Source organism: Grus americana, chromosome 19 (genome assembly GCF_028858705.1).
Source record: "Grus americana isolate bGruAme1 chromosome 19, bGruAme1.mat, whole genome shotgun sequence".
Taxonomy (NCBI): domain Eukaryota; kingdom Metazoa; phylum Chordata; class Aves; order Gruiformes; family Gruidae; genus Grus; species Grus americana.
In genome coordinates, this window is record NC_072870.1 from 6108819 (window position 1) to 6126852 (window position 18034).

General features: G+C 38.8%; 2 protein-coding genes across 9 annotated transcripts in view; both read right to left on the reverse strand.

Moving 5' to 3' along the window:
- Positions 1-4744: 4744 nt before the first annotated feature.
- On the reverse strand, positions 4745-13356 carry KCTD7 (potassium channel tetramerization domain containing 7). 2 transcript variants are annotated; one of them, XM_054847301.1, is made up of 7 exons: positions 12919-13356; positions 11949-12144; positions 11013-11132; positions 8441-8633; positions 7474-7643; positions 5632-5810; positions 4745-5121 (listed from the first exon to the last, which is right to left on the reverse strand). In XM_054847301.1, exons 4-7 carry the CDS (start codon positions 8582-8584, stop codon positions 4745-4747), a joined length of 870 nt encoding a protein of 289 aa, XP_054703276.1. In that variant the 5' UTR covers positions 8585-8633; positions 11013-11132; positions 11949-12144; positions 12919-13356. The 2 variants fall into 2 exon arrangements, with proteins under 2 accessions (XP_054703276.1, XP_054703275.1); XM_054847300.1 differs by lacking the exon at positions 11949-12144.
- Positions 13357-14271: 915 nt separating this feature from the next.
- The window catches only part of TPST1 (tyrosylprotein sulfotransferase 1), a 42967-nt gene continuing 39204 nt past the window's right edge, over positions 14272-18034 (reverse strand). For 5 of the 7 annotated variants that reach the window (XM_054847638.1, XM_054847632.1, XM_054847634.1 and 2 more), the window contains 3 exons: positions 17304-17379; positions 16239-16286; positions 14272-14798 (listed from right to left, as the gene is read on the reverse strand). In XM_054847638.1, the coding sequence (XP_054703613.1) occupies positions 17335-17379 (45 nt within the window). In that variant the 3' untranslated portion in view covers positions 14272-14798; positions 16239-16286; positions 17304-17334. The remainder of the gene's footprint in view (positions 14799-16238; positions 16287-17303; positions 17380-18034) is intronic. The other 2 variants (XM_054847640.1, XM_054847639.1) reach the window with 1 other exon arrangement.

Genomic DNA, 18034 nt, shown 5'->3' on the forward strand with positions numbered 1-18034 from the left:
ATATCAGTAATTTTGGTTTTTTTTTTTAAGAAATAAAGCAAACAGATGAGAGATCATGCACTTATCCTGCAGCTCATAGCAAGCAATAAACAGCCCTCAAACCCCAAAATACAGGTACTTAGCCTGACTACATATTCCTATGAAACAGATTTAAGCCCTTAAAAGAAGTAAAAGTTCACATTTCTTAACAGTCTTTAGAAAAAAAATAAAGCAGAAGACTGAAATTAAAGTGATTATGCTATAAATAAGTTTAATTCATTTATTCAGGTATTTTTGTCAGCAATAAGAATGTCACTGATTCTTTAGCAACTATCAGTGACCATACTGTAATATTAAAATAATCCCTTTAGTTTAAAACAGACTAAGTATTCACCTTGCAAACAAATTTGAGGGTGCAGCAGAGAGAAGTAAAACATTTCCTGCATGTAGAGTTGTACATCTTAAAGAGAAAGGGGCGAGGACCAAGGGGGAATCCAGCCAGAGTCATTATCTCACTGCGAATCTTCAGGCTAGACACCTCATCTCCTCGTGCCTCTTACAACTCATCTAACAAATGGAGATGCGGGGGAGTGTGGATCAGGATCTCGGCAAAGTCTTCCTTCAGAGCTAGTGAGGATTGTCTCTGGGGAAGTACGCTGCAGAACTAACTCCCTCCTGCTTTCGCATTTGCAAAAAAAACCCAGCACAGGCTCAGTGCACAGGATACGTTTGAAACAGGATGTATTCAGTTCTAGGGGCAGCAATCAGCAACCTCACTCGGCTTCAGAATTGACTAGGAAAATGCAGATATACCAAGAACCATAAATAAAAGAACCAGCCAACCTCTCTGTCTTTCCCAATACATACATTGGAACAATCTGGTTCAAAACAGATTAGGGTTTAACAAAGCTATCATTTGGAATAGTTGAAAATATCAACATCCTTCCAAGTTTGCTGTAATTTTAACAATCACTTCAGTAAAGACCAGATTATGTGCTTATGCAAATCAGTACATTTCTCATATGACAGAAGTCTTTGACTTTTGCCTTCAAGGACTTGCGCTGGCAAAACCCAACACTGCAACTACTTTGTTTCACTGCTGAAGCAACAGGCATCTAAGTGGAGCAGAAGAATGGTGACTGCAATTGGATTAACAAATCCTGATTCTCTTAATGGACTCACTGTTGAGAATCAAGGAAGATTATCGATTTTCCTGTACCTATAACAGCTGTTACTTTGTCATATATTGAACACCTCTGGGATCAGTGAGTTTACAAAATGGGGCCAGGGGATATCTAAGGCATAAGCAGGCTTATCAGAAAAGCAATGTTCAATCAACCCTTAACTCTCACACTCTCAGGAAAAGAGTATTACACAACCGAACAACAAAAAAAACCCTCAAAAATATCCACATTAACAAATTCAGGTATTTGTACATATTACTTTTTAAATAGCTATCCATCAACTGTCCCCCTATTACCCCTAGTATTCATAAAAACCAGGGTAATCACCGCAATTCAGATATGCAGTCTTGTGCTTTGAAAATATCAGACTTTTATTTAGGGGAAAAAAAAGTTGATTCTAACACAGGTGTTCTTATGTATAAATTTGGAACTTAAAATGGAATGTATCCTGTCTCAGAACACAAAATAAAAATTGTCTTTCCTTCAAACCAAATGAGCTAATGGATGACAAGCACTGTCCTTTTAATGATCTGCAAACATGGTATTCATAGCAACATTATATTGATGACATGAGACTGTTTACTTCATGGCCAATTTGTCTATGGTGTCAGCTCACAAACACAGGGTATTTGGGAGCGTGGGGGCGGAAGTAGCTATGTAGATGGTAAAGTGGCAAAAAAAGCTAAGTAGGAGAAGCACAGAGAAATAGGTAAATGTGTTCTAGCAAACCTCTGGCCTAGCCAGATGTAAAGAAAAGTCCTAAAGAAAAAAAAAGCAGTATTACATAGGCATTTCATTTAATTAGACAATTATAAAGCATTCATGATATACAAAAACATCAATTATCTTAAACATGGATTTAGTAGATCAGCTACTCACATTTTTGTTGCAAATGCAGAATTTCAAAAATTACGCTATATGCCAAGAAAAGATAAGTCAATAATGTTATATAAACCAGTTATTAGATTATACTCCCCTGACATCCGCCTGCACAACTCTTCTGTTTCTGTCAAAAAATGAATACATATTAGGCAATATCATCTAAATCACTGTAAACAAAGACTGCTTAGAACAAGTGTAGTCAATAACAATATCGTTAACTTGCACAAATCACAACGCAGAATGTACGTGTTTAATGAAAGCATGTTGGCTCAAATCCGTGTTTTCTTTTTCAGTATTGCACTTAATGTTTGCTGTCTTCTGGAGGATCTGAAGGATGAAAGCTTCAATTAAGATGCAACTGATACAGGCCAAGATTTTAATTCTATCTTTTTGGTTAGGTAGTCTTCCTTACTTACTTAAGCAATAAACAGGAAAAAGTTATAAAATATCAGTGTGTGCACATTAAGAAATAGCAAACATGATCGAAACAGAAATTTTGTCATCATAGCTTCTCTAGAGTGATAGCAGAAAAATTCTTAAAGCCAAACCAAAAAACATACTGACTGTGTTCCATTTCTGGAAGTAGTGCTGAAATTCAAACCAGAGTTATGTCCCATGTAAATACACACATGGGAAGTAGCAAAAAACACCAAATAACCCAGTAAAACTGCACTTCTCATTGTAGTTTCTAAATGAACTGACACTGGAAACCCTGAACTTAAATGTCTAAAATGTACAAGTAGCCAAAACTTTGTAAGCCTCAGCTTTAAGATCTTAACATCATTTTATTAGAAATTGTGATTTGCAGTTCAAGATTCCCTGGGGAAAAAAAATTCAGCCAGCAGAGTAAAGAAGAAACCATACAAGCTTCCTCTCATTTTAGGGAAATTTTACTAGTCTCAGTTTGACTTTTAATTTTGGGTTGTCAAACACAAGTACAACAACTTGCAACACAAAGACCAATATTTAAGAAAACAATTTAGATGACCTTAAAATAAGATGCAAATGCACATAATCTCCTCCTTCCTCCCATTTCAAAATTTAAGCTCTGGACTAGAAATTCAGCACTTGACAATGATCCTCTGTAAGTAAACATTTGAAAAGAGATCATCAGAGCTCTATGTCCCCACCTCAGAGAGAGAATTTACTAAAAATTCCTAAATTAAGTACATAAAAGTGTGAAGGTTGATCAGTACAAACAATTTGCCTCTTTTTTGCAAGACAAGCTGATCGTAAAGTTCTTGGAATTATTCTAAAACTTACCTCAGGTAACTGAGAATTTTGATCACTGTAATTAACACATTTCTTAAGTGTTTTGGTCAAAAGTTTAATTAAGCAATATTCTTGGATTAATTAATCCAATGGAATGCAATATGCAAACATGTACTTCCTCTCTCTCCTTAAGATTATTTTGGGGTCTTTTTGAAAAATACTTGAGTTTTCTGTACCTCACAACACAGTAATATCTTCAGATGTTTACATCGACCTTTCAGGTTTGGATATACAGTAATTCAACTTCAGGATGTGGTTACTAATGACAGAAGTGCAACAATTACCTTTTGAAAAGAATATGATTCGGCAATGCTTTCACTGTGGAAAGAAATTTACTACTCAGATATACTGGTTGATAATTGGAGAAATATTTGAACATGAAGGTTGATTCTTTTTCTTCCTGGTATTACACCAGGAAGGGTCAACAAGAATGTTTAAAATGAGACTTAATTGTCTGAAGAAGGTGAGGTGAAGGAAGCATTTGTCTAGTGTCATCATTTGGCTAACTCTAGAACAAAGTTTACTATCACAGAATGTAAAAAGAGTCAGTAATAAAATAATACACATTAAATAGTCCTCTGACTTCTGCTAATAGGAACATACATATAGGGTTTTCTCATTTACCAAAAGCCTTTGCAAATGACCTGATTCTATAGAGCTTCTTTTTTGTAGATACTGTAAACATTTAGAATTTCTAAGGCTAAAAACAGGCACAAGTCTTCCATGAACAGTTATTATTCCTAAAAGCATTAAGGAATATATTCCAAATCTGCTATTCCTTTTTATAACAATGGAAATAATTGAAATATAATAATTCACAATGCATATTCTTAATTAATAAAAGAAGTATAGCTTAATCGTGACAACAATTAGTAATATATAGGGAATACTAATTTTTTTTTAAATGGTCTATTACATCAAAATTACATTTCCAGAATCTCTGTGCTGGGTGTTACTCAATTTTATAAAGTGGTAAGTTTAAGTAGTGACTAAAACATTTCTAAGTGGGTAAAATTCAACCCCGTTACATCAGCATTATTAGCACCCCGGCTTTATAATAATGCAGGTGAGATCTGCAATATCCATTTTGCAGACTATGATATTAAAGCCACGTGGTAGGTGGCACCTTTTAAAAGATGTTAGACGCTCCTCTCCGTAATTTCCATGAGGTGATTTTGTTTTGTGCCTCGTTAAGGTACCTGAGCCAACAATCTTGTTTCAGGCTGGTTTTTCAAGATTTCAGAGGTTTTTCAACCTCCGTAACAGGTTCCCTTTTGCTAAGCAGCTAAGCATTAGCCAACATTTCAGCAGACTGATTCCAATGTATGTTAGCAGCAATGCATTTCCAGAGACACGTTGCAAAAATATTAAAAGCAATTGTCATCTAGAAGTCCTTTTATTCCCTGCACCATTCTGGACAAAATAACTCACCACCAAGTAATCTTGAATTCATAGATAGGTCGCTTGCAGTAATAGTGATTTATCAGGTGTTTATCACATACCCCGATACACTGATGATCCACAGTTATCCCTCTATCAGACAAGTCTGTCACAATACAGTGCAAAAGATCATATACGTCAGCTACAGCCTCCCAGGGGCCAAATGATACATCTACTTCGCAATGATGTTCAAATAGCTTTGTCTCACTTTCACTCCTTTCAAAACGTAAAGAATTGAAATGTGGGCATTCGTAGGGAGTGATGGGCATCTCTTCTTTGAAGACACAGACCTTCAATTTTGCAAATCTTGCTTTTCTTTGCATAGCTCTAAGCTTTGCTATTTCGATTATCCGTTCCAAATGATCTAAAAAACAATAAAAAGTTGAAAATAACAATGAAGCACCTAGTAAAAGAAAACAAATGCAATTATTTCATGTGAAAGATTTGGTGTTTAACAAGTTATTCTTAACATTTTTAACATAATATTAGCAGCAATGGGGAGTTGCTTGTAGCTAGATATATAATAATTAAATCAATCTCAGTTATCTTGTGAGCTCAGTGCCCTTACTATATGCCCAAATTTGCTCAATCTCAGGTCCTAACAGAACAAATGCAGAGGCAGAGAAACGTTCTTATTTAATAAGCCTTGCATGTTATGGCCTAGATCTTGCTCCCTTTTAAGACAGCATAAAAATCCACATCCTTGGATACAGTAGGAACAAGTCTGATGTGGAGACCTCAAAGAGCGTGGAAGATACATAAGAAACCTCTCAAATATAATGGAATTAGTTTGAAAGCTGAAAGCAGACCAGAAAGCACCATGTATACTTGAATCACGTTGGAAGAAACAGTCATTACTACTGTGTTTGTTTACCTTTGTAATATGGCATTAGGCCCAGGAAAGCTTGTCTAACTTTTTCTCCTTTAAGAGGCTGGATGTCCTCTAAATTGTCTAGCAGTGGTCCTATGGAATAATACTGAGCTTCCTTGTAAACTGACCTCACTCGCTCTCGTGGTGGCAGGTCACCAGATCGTAGAAAGTTAAGTATGTCTCTAAAAAAAGGGCAAAAATATTGTTAAGTAACAAGTTTCTGCCAAAACTGTTGCAGGTTGGAAAGGAGAGGAAACACTGGATATTCGTTGTTTAATCTATTGAGATGAAATCCTTACACTTAGACAGTAACTGAAGTAAGTGTGAGTCATATTTCCACATATGCTTTTAAAAGCATTTGCCATGTTTAAGTTTCCAAGTTATCATTTCACATTTTGACACTGTTAATGTCAAAATTCATTTAAAAATATACTGTCATATTTTAAACCAAAAATTCAAGGTGGAGTTACCACTTAAAATAGAAGACAGGACAGTATTTCGTGGGAAAGAGATCATAGTCACTGCATTTCAAATTTAGGTCTGTGACAAAATAATCTTTTCCATTTTCCTGGAGAATCATATGCATAGACACTTCATCCCACACAGAACCAAGATTCTAGCTGAATAGATGGTGCATTTGCAAAAGAGGTGTTTGATTCACAGGATCAGGGTAATATGCACTTGTAGTATATTTTTATTATTATTATTTCCTTGTAGTTCTGAAACACTGTAAAGCTACAAGATTTTTAATAAGAAAATAAATCCCTTTATAAGCGTTAACCAACAAAATTATTACTGACCATATCAAATAAAACAAGCATTACTGCAATCTTCATTAGAATGTCAACAAATACAGCAAGTGCTAACTTGGCGCTCTGTTCCAGCTGTATTTTCAATTCAGATTGATAACATCACAAATGAATTGATTTTCCAACACAGCAGCAGGCACTTCCAAATTGCCAAATGTAAAGAAACAATTATTTTCCAATAAATATAGTGGCTTAATCTATTTCTGTCCCAGATTATGGTACAATCCAAACGTGCTTTGAAACCAATTCAATCCTTCTCTGTTGAAGAGATTAAGGAAATGTCTACAAAGGAGAAACAAGCAATGTAAATTAAATTGCAAAGCGTGCTTTGGGCAAAGACCTTAACCCCTGAACATTAACCCATGCACACTGCTTACCTGTTCTAGCAGTCTCACACCAATTCAAACAGAATATTAGTAAGATCATGGTTAGTTTAATTAAAAATAAAACAAAAGCTAAACACATAAGAAAGAATCCTGAAGGTACAGGAATACGGCACTACCAGCAAAAATAATTAAAAAAAAATTCTTTGAGGCTTGTGCTTTTTTACCAGTTACATTATATCCTGTTTAAACACTGAAAACATCACACTTTCAACTGTTTAAGAAACCTAGATGCATTCCGTCCATTCCCTCTTTATCATAAATACTGTAATATCAATTAAAAGAGCCGTGCTGTACAAAAGAGCTTCCTATGAAAAGCAATACCAAATACATTCTTTGTTAAAACATCAAAACAACTTGATACCTTGAAAGGAGGTACTCTACAGGAGAAAACGCACAAATTCAAAACATTACTTCTTTTTCTTTTCCCACTGTAAAACTTAAGCCCTTAAGAATAAAACAAATAGCTTTTAAATTGCAATCTACTCTTCTCAGATGTTTTGAAGGTGTGGATGCCAGCGAGCCACATTTACCTACTACACAAATATGATTTAACTAGAAGGAAAAAAAATATGTTAAAACTTATTTTTCTTTAAAAATATTTTTCTTCAGTAACAACTTTTAAAGTATACTACTGAGGACACTGTACATACCCAAAGTAGGTTCCATCTCTGTCAATAAAGTATCTGCCTTCAGCATCCGTTGGAATATAGTGCCTTCCACTGAACATAGCCGCCAACATTGTGTCCTCATAACGTCTCAGTGTTGACAGTCTTGTTGTAAAATACATGCCTCCTACGTTTAGTGGAACAACTTCTGGAAACTGCAAAAGCAATCACCTCATCAGAAATGAGCCTCTAGTCCTTTGCAGACACGTTCAGGCCAAAAGGGTTACAACATCTAGAAGATATAGCATGCAGTCTTTGCCACTGTGACATAATTTGGTCCGACAAATGCTTCTTTCCTGGCCTGTCACCACAAAACAGGTTCGAGGGTTAACAGCTTGAATACTTTGGCTGGCTTCTGGGTGCAATGAGTGAATGTTTTCATTTTAGTTGGAAATCTGAAACAGCAGCAATCACTCAGCTTTAAAACCAGATAGTCATTAAAAGCATGAATGCCTCCTCTTGGCTCTTCTGGGGAAAGAAAAAAACCCAAACACCACCTGCCTCCCCTTCCATACACACACACACAAAGGTAGGAAATCTCAGGCCAACCTTGGGATTTGCACTCAGTTGCTACTCTACTGATTCCTTTACGCTATACTACTATACTATATTTTACTATATCATACTATACACTGAAAAAAACAGTGATTCTGTATTTACATTAGGTTTACAGCAGGCCTAAAATCTTAGTATCACACCTTAAGATGCCTCGGTACCAGAATAAAAACTTACTTGTATTTGTCAAGTCCAAACAGATGGAAATTCTAACTAATGCTGCCAAGCTATTGAAGTAAAATTCAAGAGAGTTGTATTCAACCATTTAGCTACTAATGGAAACTGAACTGATACCCATAAATACTCCAACAAAGAAATCCAGAATTCTTGGGCACTTGAGCAGTACGTGCTGCAATAGCTGGACCTTACCAGATGAACAGGACCAGAGAGCTCTTACCTGCTGAGGCAGCAGAGGTAGTGCTTGTCCTGCCTGGGTTGCAGTAGGAGTGGCTGGCTCTTGGAAATCATCCTCTGCATCTGAGCTCGACATGGCATCATCCGGGTTTCCACTCACTTTGTTCTGCCCCGTAACTACCACCATCCCTCTGGCTCTCGTAAGCAGGTCTGCTGGGTAGGCAGCCGTGGCAATGCTAAATGGGAAACAAGACCCAAATCACTTAGGCACTCTCCCCACCAGCTGCAGATCACGTGGCAGGCAAGGCACGGCACTCCCCGGCTTTACGCTGATCATTTACAATGGCACTGTTATTACTGGGAAATGAATCACAGCAAGGATAACTATAGTGCTGAGAAACAAACTCAGAGAGGGCTGTCTCTGCAGGAATGCAGTTTGCAGAGCTGTACCAAGGTCCTACAGTCACAGAGTCCCTGCCAGTGGCTGGGTAAGAGACTGCCGTCCATTGGCTATGTGGTACAGTGCGTGATTGGCTCCGCCACGCTTTTGCAGCAAAATGTCATTTGCTGGGTGAATTTGGGTGGCTGCTGTTCCACTCCAGCCATCGCAATAGGCCATCTGCAGCGGCACGTCCTGAAATGCACGCTCTCATTGGCCGCGCGCGCTGTGCAACACCCTGGGCTCCTGCTCCCAGCCAAGCTCCCAGTCTATCACCTTCAGCTGCAAAAGCGGATCAGAGCCTGGTACGGACAATGACAGACACCGTAAAGGCGCTCTCCTCAGTTCTAGCATTTCCCGTGAAATGTGAAAATTGAGCTTTCTAACCAGACAGAGAAAACGGATGTTTTCCTGCCCACTGCATCACATTGTACTGTACACAAACGCATGCATCTGATACGCACGTATTTAACTCCACTTATTATCTTGTGCATTTACTGCTAATTATCAATTTCCTTTCCTGCACAGAAAAAAATGCATAGCAACACCAACTACAATGCTTTCACAGTCCATCTTCAACCAGCAGACAGGACGGACTAACAATAAGCTGTATTATAAAAATAATAATTGAAAGAGCTGAGTAGGAAAGACTGGAAACCCTGCTGTTCTTTATACACCGCAATCTTGCATAAAAAAGTACCTGTTTACAAGATTGTGGTGGTGTCTCCAGTGGCATCAAAACATAACAGAGACATTATACTACTGGAAGCTTTATCTAGCGCTCTAACCCTGCAAGCTCCTTCTCTCAAATCACTATAAAATGTGAAAAGGGGAGGAATATTTGCACAAGCACATCTGGTACATTTACTTATTGACTAAATAAATGTTTCATAAAGGTTGCTTCCAAGCAAAATCAACAAGCAGAAATGACATAAAATTTTAATAGCCATGATTAATTATTTTGCCTTAATAATTCTGCTAATACCGTCATTATGCACATCGTCAGGCTGTCTGTAGATCTTAGCTCTTAAAGGGAAAGCTGCAAGTTCAAAATGAACAGACAGAACTGGGATGCTCCTGGTGAAAACAGAGAGCTGATTAAACCAAAACCTCTACATTCTGTAGGAGCGTATGTAGCCTTCTTCACCAGCATTTGGAGGTGAATTCTAGACCCTGTTTATCACCCTAATAAACTTAGGTAATTAGGTACCATGCAGTTTCAAAATTTTCTTTTTAAACTGCAGCTTGTTAAGAGGTTTGTCTCAGCTCCAGATAGGTATTTAATTTCTCTTCTCTACAGTTCAAAAGATGGACTTTCACTTCATCATCTTTTTTGTACCACAGTACAATGCAGAGGCAGATAAATAAGGACGGAAGGGCTTCTCAATGTCCACATCCTATTAACAATTTTAATATTTGTCCTGAAACAACATTTATTCTGACATCATCAATTATCAAAACAAGTCAACTATGCCTTACAGATAAAGAACAAATACAACATAATTGAAGATTATTTTAGTAGGGACTCCTTTAAGGAGGTAAACAAATTATCAAGAAACAGCTTGCAGAAGCTTAATTTATAAGATGCATAGTCAAAAATGAGTGTGAGCCTGTATTTACTGTGAATGTATTATTTATAATGCTGTTACTTGACACCAGTGCTTTCACTGCTGTATTTCCAGCTCTCTGAAGAGTATTCAAAAGAACTCAAGACTGACCAAAAATGTCATCTTTAACTGTCTACATTTTTCAAGAATGTCCCATAGATTTCACATAAATGGGCCATACTCTAAATAAACAAAATTCAGCTCCATTAATTATATTGGAATCATGGACCACAGAATGCGTTTTGGGTAAGTTCAACCATTTGGCACTGGACCAAAAAGGTCCTTTTTCCCCAAGAGAAACAGAGGTTCGGAAAAAAGAAATTCTTCTTCCTCTTTCATAATCCTCCTTCAACATGACACCGAGGTTTCAGAAAAAAACATGAGAGAGCATATGTTAATTATGTTATGCTCACGAGTAATAACCTTCTTTGCCATTGAAACATTCACACAAAACAATCTCCTAAATAGTGAGGTTTAGCACACAAGATCTCAGCCCATAATTAGTCCAGGATTTCAAGAATAAGATTAGTGGCAGTAAAATTAAGAAACTGATCGTTGACAAGTTTAACCTGTTTTCTGACGTTCATTAAAGGTAAGTGAAGTTCCTCTCTAGGTTTGCTTCACTTCCAGTTCATCCACGGACACGGAGTAGCGAAACAGCAGTATGCTCAGTGGAACAGCAAGTCTTCCTAAAAGAAAAACATAAGCTAATCACTAGCTAGTTTTCTGACATACAGTCTTCTGCATTTTGGTTCTCCGCATTTCGGTTCTTTCCATTTCATGAGGAATATGCATCCATCTGAATGTCCTCTTCTTGCCACTTAAAGCATGCGCAATAATTAGTGTTAGCTACACACAAAAATATTTATTAAATCCCTCATTAAAGTTACAGGGTTTGTTTTATTTAAACTAAGTTCATCCATTTCACTTTCAAATACATCTAGGTCAACATCAACATAATTAATGAGAAAACATCATCAGTAAATAAAATGATTACTAAATCCAATATTTAACTGAACCATACATCAGCACCATCCAACTCTACCAGAAATACCTCCTTCCAGTTTACAAGCTACCTGTCATTTAAATGGCAGAGACTACTTCCTGGAGCTTTGTTATCGACAGCTCAGACGCTGTCTCACATACACCCACCAAAGAAAGCTTACTGAATGAACTGGACCTGCAAGTTTTGCTTCATTCCCTAGAGAATTACAGCAACCCTAGAGCTGCATCGAGTTTTACTTGATGCTAAGATTCAAAAAACCTTTTCAAGGCTGTCCTGTTCCCTCAATTTTTCTGTATCGGTTTAAACAACTTTCTCTTAAATACCTTCTGAGATTACACCAGTGTTGGCAAAGTTACATACCCATAAAGTGACATAACGATTACATGGTCAAAGTCTTTTTCATCAAGGTACTGATGTATGAATCCATCATAGGAGACCTACAGAAACTGCTATTCAAAGCTCATTCACTGGAACGTGCTTGTTTTGGGGAGATACTAACCAGATTGTTAGGAAGGCTCTCCCTTTCTCAAGGGAGACTGGGTCCCTGCGAGGGCGCAAAATGAGCCGTGACTTAGCAGTGTCTCCATAGCATTCTTCAAGAGACTCAGATGATCAAAGGTTTGTGTGAACAAAGTGGGAAAAGACACAACGTCCAGTTAATTCTAATGAATCCAGGTCAACAACGAAGAAAGATCCTGGAAAAGGGCAGGGATCCCTGAGCTGCGGTAAACTGCATTATACATTTGACTGTAAAACTCTGGACATACTCAGCATCTCTACTCATTAGCAAAAGTCAACACAAAGTATGACAAAGGGATGCTGTAACTTAACTCCTGCATCAGAGCAAAGACACGCTGTATGGGAGGATACAACAGGACGCTTCACCACCGCTGACCTTCTTGGGTAGGAACAGGCCTAACCAGAGGCTGACGAATGACCAGCGGGTAAAGGCCACGCACTCTGCACTCACCAGCAGCAACGTCCACCTTCTTACACAGAATTTCAGAGCGCGGACAAGCTTTTAGGAGCCTGAAGCAGCTTTCCAGTTTTGCCACCACGGAGGCATCATCCCATTTGTGGATGGGGCCACACAGTCCCAAGTGAGCTCAGAAACTGAGCCAGATGTGTTGGTAAGCCACGTGTCCGGCAAATCAGGTATTAATTAGGCACTTAAATATTAACTGTCACTTAGCGCCTTGCTAGGTCCTTCTAAACAGCCTGGTTAACGGACTTCACCAGAAAGCACCTGCAGATGCGGCAGCTGACTTTCCGACTGGCCCAGGCCGAGCTCCTGCCACGACCACACCGGCGGCGAGGCGGCGGCCCCGGGCAGGGCAGCAGCTCCCCGTTCCCCCAGCGCTCGCTGGAACCCGCCGTTCTGCGAGCCGCCTCGCTGACCCCCTCCCGTTCCCCGGGCCGGGCCCGGGGAGCGCCTCAGCCCAGCGCCGCGGCGTTTTCCCGCCCCTCACCTGACAGGCGCCTCCCGCGCTGCCGGTACTCGGTTAACGGTGCCGGGGCCGCGCTCATGCCCCCTGCCGGGCCGCGGGGGAAGCACCTGCCGCCGCCGCGTCTTCCGCGCCCAGCCCGGCGCCGCGCCGCCCGCCGCCACATCTGCCGAAGGAGGGAGAAGGGCCAGCACGGGGGCGGTGCCGCCTCTCTCCCCCGCCCGTCCCGGCACCCGCCGCCCCGGAGAGGAGCGGGCCCGCCCGCCCTCACCTGCTGCCCGCCCCGCGGCGGCTCCGGAGCGGGGGGGGAAGAAGCGGGAGCGGCCACCGCCCCCCCGCGTCACGTAGGGCCCATCCGGGTCCCGCGCGGGCGGGGCCGCCGAGGCGGGGACGGGAACCGCGACTCTCCGCGGACGGCGGGAGCCTCCCCCGCACCGATCGCACAGCGTGGGGCTGAGGGTGGGTTTTTCCTCAGTTCTGCTCACAGAGGAGAGGAAGCGTCCCATAACTCACCGATGAATTACCCTCCCGTTAGGCACAGGCCCGTGCCGGCACCTCTCCCCCCGCTCCCCCGGGGAGCCGGCAGCGAGTCCTGGAGAACGATGGGCAGCAGCTCCCCGCCGCGGCACTAGGGGATGCTCCGGGTTTACTTCTGCAAACAACTGTATTTTTGAGTTTTAAAGGATTTGGTAAATCTGTACCAAACTGTAAAATTATTTCCTGAGGGCACTTAAACGTTACTCATTCACCGTTGGGTTTACAAATACGCGTTACTGATCTACAAAGGCAGTTGTAGCAACAAAAGAAACAGGAAAACTAAAACTGTTTCAAACCCCAAGAGACAATTTGTGGAAAAAAAATTTTTTTGGGGAAAAAAAACCCCACCTTCTCCCACTCGTCTATTGAGGCCACCCTCAGTACGCCAAGAACCGCTGAGGTGAGCGGAAAATGGGACACAAAAACCATCTGAATACCCTTACTTGAATAATCACGTTCCATACTGACTGATGGATGAGATGCTCAGTGTTTTAGGATACAAATTTCACAGCCAGTTTGCAGCAGCGGTTGCACCCCAGCAGCACCTGTCTGAACACAATTGCTTTTGAGGAACAAATTCAATAGGCTAAAAATTACCTGATTTTTCCTGCAGGAAACAAATCTCATGTTACTCTTTTGTAACTCTCACTAGAATGCTCTAATTTACTTTTTCTTCATCATCCGGTCATTAAAAGCAAACAAAATGCATTCAGTTGCAAACCTTAAAAAGAGATCCAAACCCAGGATATTAGATCATATCTTCCATCCGAGTAATACATCAATATCTTGAATTATTTAAATCTTAACTCCGAGGCAAACACAATAATAATAAAAAAAATCACATTTAAAGCATTTATTTTGAAAAATAAAATACAAAAGATCATTGAATTGTAATTGTACATGTAATTTATCAACTTTTTTTAAATAAAAGATATTTAACAATTTCCACATGTGACTAAAACAACTGTTCCACCAAAAATCTTTTAGGACAAGCACAGACCACTCTTTTGAAAGCTTCATACATTTAAAACCAAACTGCTACAGTAAAAAAAAAAAAATATTTTAAGATGGAGTTTTGTAATGGAGACAGAATAGCAATTTCTGAGACAGGCATTGCTTTGCATTTTTTAAAACCTTAAAAAAATAGTTGTGTGAATGTAATACGGTTCTACATTAACATCAGTGATTTTTTTTTTTTTAAACAGTTTTACATGCACTCACAACAGCAAAATTTTGAACAAAAACAGTATGAAAGAAATGGGGGAGAAAATTCTGAAAAAAGCAGGCCATGAGCAATACACCTCACTGGTCTTAGCGGGACAGTCCTTGTAAGATCATTTCCATTGAGAAGGCAGCAGTCTTTTTTTCTAAAGAAAAAGAAAAATAAAGTTATGTTTGAGCTTTCAACTTAATATTCTGGTTTTATCCCTGAAAACATTTCATAATTACAAATAATGCATAGTGAAGAGTAATCATCATTATCTCAGTAAGTGAAAAGTCACTGTCAAGCCTCAGCCACTAAAAACTTCATTCCTGTAAGGATTATGCCTGCCTTTGCCATCATTTATCATTAGAGTTACTTCTTGGAGCATATTTAGATGTAAAAAAAAAAAATTAAATATATCTGGATTTTCACTTACATTCAAAACACTTGTGAAAGTGAGCTGCATTTACATGCTGACAGGATCTCTCATGAGAATGCACCAGTGGTACTTACTGCTGGGAAGTTAACAACTTGGTTTCTCAGAAACAACAGCAGCTTTAGGTCAAAATATTGCAGTTTCAAATACATTTGTCAAAGAAGTAATTGGAAAAATGAAGGAGATGGTTGACTCATTTTAATGTTGAGTATATGGAAAGATTATGGTTTCTTTATCGATTTCCGAATGAAGGCCTGCAATTAATCTTTGGAAGACTTTTACATCCATTATTTCTAATTGGTATGATGCTTTTGGCTATATTTAGGGGGCTATAGAGCAAGCGATATTTATGGCCACATAATAAATATCTATGCTGGGTATATTTGTGTGGCATGTTGCTTTTGGTTATATTTAAATTGGATGCATTTTGCCATCTTTTGTTGTCAAGCTAGAACATCTGATAATCCAGGATTTTTACTTGTCAACCGTGTTAATACAGTAAATCTTCGTTAACTAGTCTGGAATTTACCGAGTTCCCTGCACAATCTTGCCATTGTTAATTCAACAACTAAAATGCAGTTTATTGAAAATACTGGCTATGGGACATATTAAAAGCATTTTATACAAATCAGCTCATCTTTAGCAGTTTCCTCTATCTAGAAAGGGCAATTGATTTAAAAACAAAAGACAAAGGCAATTAAGAGTCATCTTTAAGGTTTCACTATTTTGATAAAAAAGGGACTATTTTGTTAACACTATTTTGTTAAAATTAATCTGTTGTGCAAGTATGCTATAGTGCTGAAAGACACACAGATACTAAAATGAACAAGAAACTCTGATGAAGAATGCCTGGACATGTAGTGGTATAGTTTTATATACTCCTTCCAATTTCAAGCTCCAAAACAGTGCTGGCAATCCCGTGGCATGGCAAATACTGCAAGTTGTGATGAGCCACATAGAACTGCATCATGGTTCTTAAAGCACATGAACTATGCTTTTGTAGCTCACACCCATAGGACTTACCTCAATGTGATTTTTACAGATTCTGAATCAAGATCTGTATCTTCAAATTTTTCTTACTCAGAATCTTACATGGACTTTAAAAAAAAAATCACCTTAAATAAATCAAGAGCAGCAAATGAGCAGGACTGCATGCTCTTTTATTACCTTCTGTGCAAGAAATGTCCGTTGCATCTTCTATTCCATAGGTTCGGTCTGTCAAGTAATTAAAATGAAATTAGTGATTTTACATCAGAAAAGTATCATTATGAGCACCAATGTTTGTTAGCTGCTTAGTTACATTAATGTTATGTTAAGGATAAAATTAACATAAAGGACAACACTATTGGCATCAATTTCAACTCCAGTGTCAGTTTTTATGACTTAAGCAATATTCTCTTACTATTTCACACAGCTTATTTTTTGCTTTTTAGATGATCTTTCCTTACTTTGGATAAATCTGCTCAGAGTTTGGTGAATACTGTAATCATACCAAGGTAACTGTATAAACCCACCTCCTGAAATTTAGCAGAGTCCCATTTTGAAACCTCCCTATCATATGGATTGAAAGAGGACATTTGCTAGAAATAGCAGAGCAAGTTCTTTTGATGTATCACAAGATAATTGGAAAATACAAACAGCATAATTTAACAGATACTGTAGGCAGATCAAGGATCAGTTATTTTGCTAGCACACTATCTATACACAGTGTGATAAATTTTAAAGATAGCTCATCTCCCTGCCTTTTCCAGAAATCCTTATCAGCAATATTTAATTTCCTTCAGTTCTGACACACCCTGTGCTTGCAGCCATACGTGCTGCAATTTTATCTGTAAAGTTGTAGACAATCCTCAAATAGCCACAACAATTGCATTTGAAAGCGTTAGAAATAACTACAGCACACTTTCTCAATACAATTTGCTGACAATAACTTTTAAGCAGCACACATTTAAATAGTTGTCTTGCCGTTAAGCTGCATAGACATTTTGGCCAGCAGTCGAGAGTGAACAATGCTGTGAGCAACAGCACAGATAGCTGCGTGGTGGCAGGCTCTTAATGGTTTTCCATTAGCTGAGCACAACTTGCAAAGCATGAGCACTAACTGTTCAAAGGGTGAGAGCAGGCAAACATCCAGTAAAAGAGCAAAGCCCACATCAGAGATCACACAAAGATTTATCAGAAAGATTTGGTGTCCACAGCAAAAAAGTTATATTCTGAAAACATGAAACAGACACTACGGCTATTCGACTTTACTGATCCACGTTCATTTTATCTTGCCACGAGACTTCCTTTCTACTGTCTTCTTTGGCTGGAACAAAAGAAACCAATTTTCCTTTTTAATCAATTAATTTTCGTTTGAATGAATGGAGTAAGTCAAAATGCTTTGTTTGCATGTGGTAGATTCTCCTGTGTATTCTTCAATCTCTACATGTAACAGAAGTCATAATCAAAGAGTCTCTTCCTAATATTGGGGATCCAAAGTCAAGAAAGCTTGTGCTCATCAGGTTTTTCTTTTAAACATAAAGGCATTGCAAAATATTTTACTTTTGATGGGCTACTTACATTCTAAATAAACTTCTGCACTGTAGGTATCATTAAGGATGGGAAATCAAGTACAAATAGAAAGTAATGCAAGCAGATACACACAATTCTGGGGGCAGAGTGCCCTAAAAATGCTTTCTCTCCCAATTCTGCAATGCTATACTCCTGCATATGCAGGAGGAATAAAAAAAAACCCCAAGTATTTTTATACTTAGCTTTACTTGAACATACCCCGAGACAGTAACTGTGATGAGCCACTTCCTGTTTTTTCTATCAAAGCACAATGTAGAGAGCACTTTAGATGGCATTTAGATGTTTACCATCAATTATACAGCCTACAAAAATTGGTATTTTTGAGCCTAGTTGAGCAGCTCTCACCCAAGAAAACAAAACCAATTGCTACATGTTCTACCTATTTCATA

Coding starts and splice junctions, on each gene's coding strand:
- KCTD7 (XM_054847300.1), bottom strand. CDS start 8,584: ATGGTGGTAGTTACGGGGCAGAACAAAGTGAGTGGAAACCCGGATGAT. Junction 7,644..8,440: donor TACCTCTGCTGCCTCAGCAG/GTAAGAGCTCTC, acceptor TTGCTTTTGCAG/TTTCCAGAAGTTGTTCCACT. Junction 5,811..7,473: donor AGAGATGGAACCTACTTTGG/GTATGTACAGTG, acceptor CCCTTTTTTTAG/AGACATACTTAACTTTCTAC.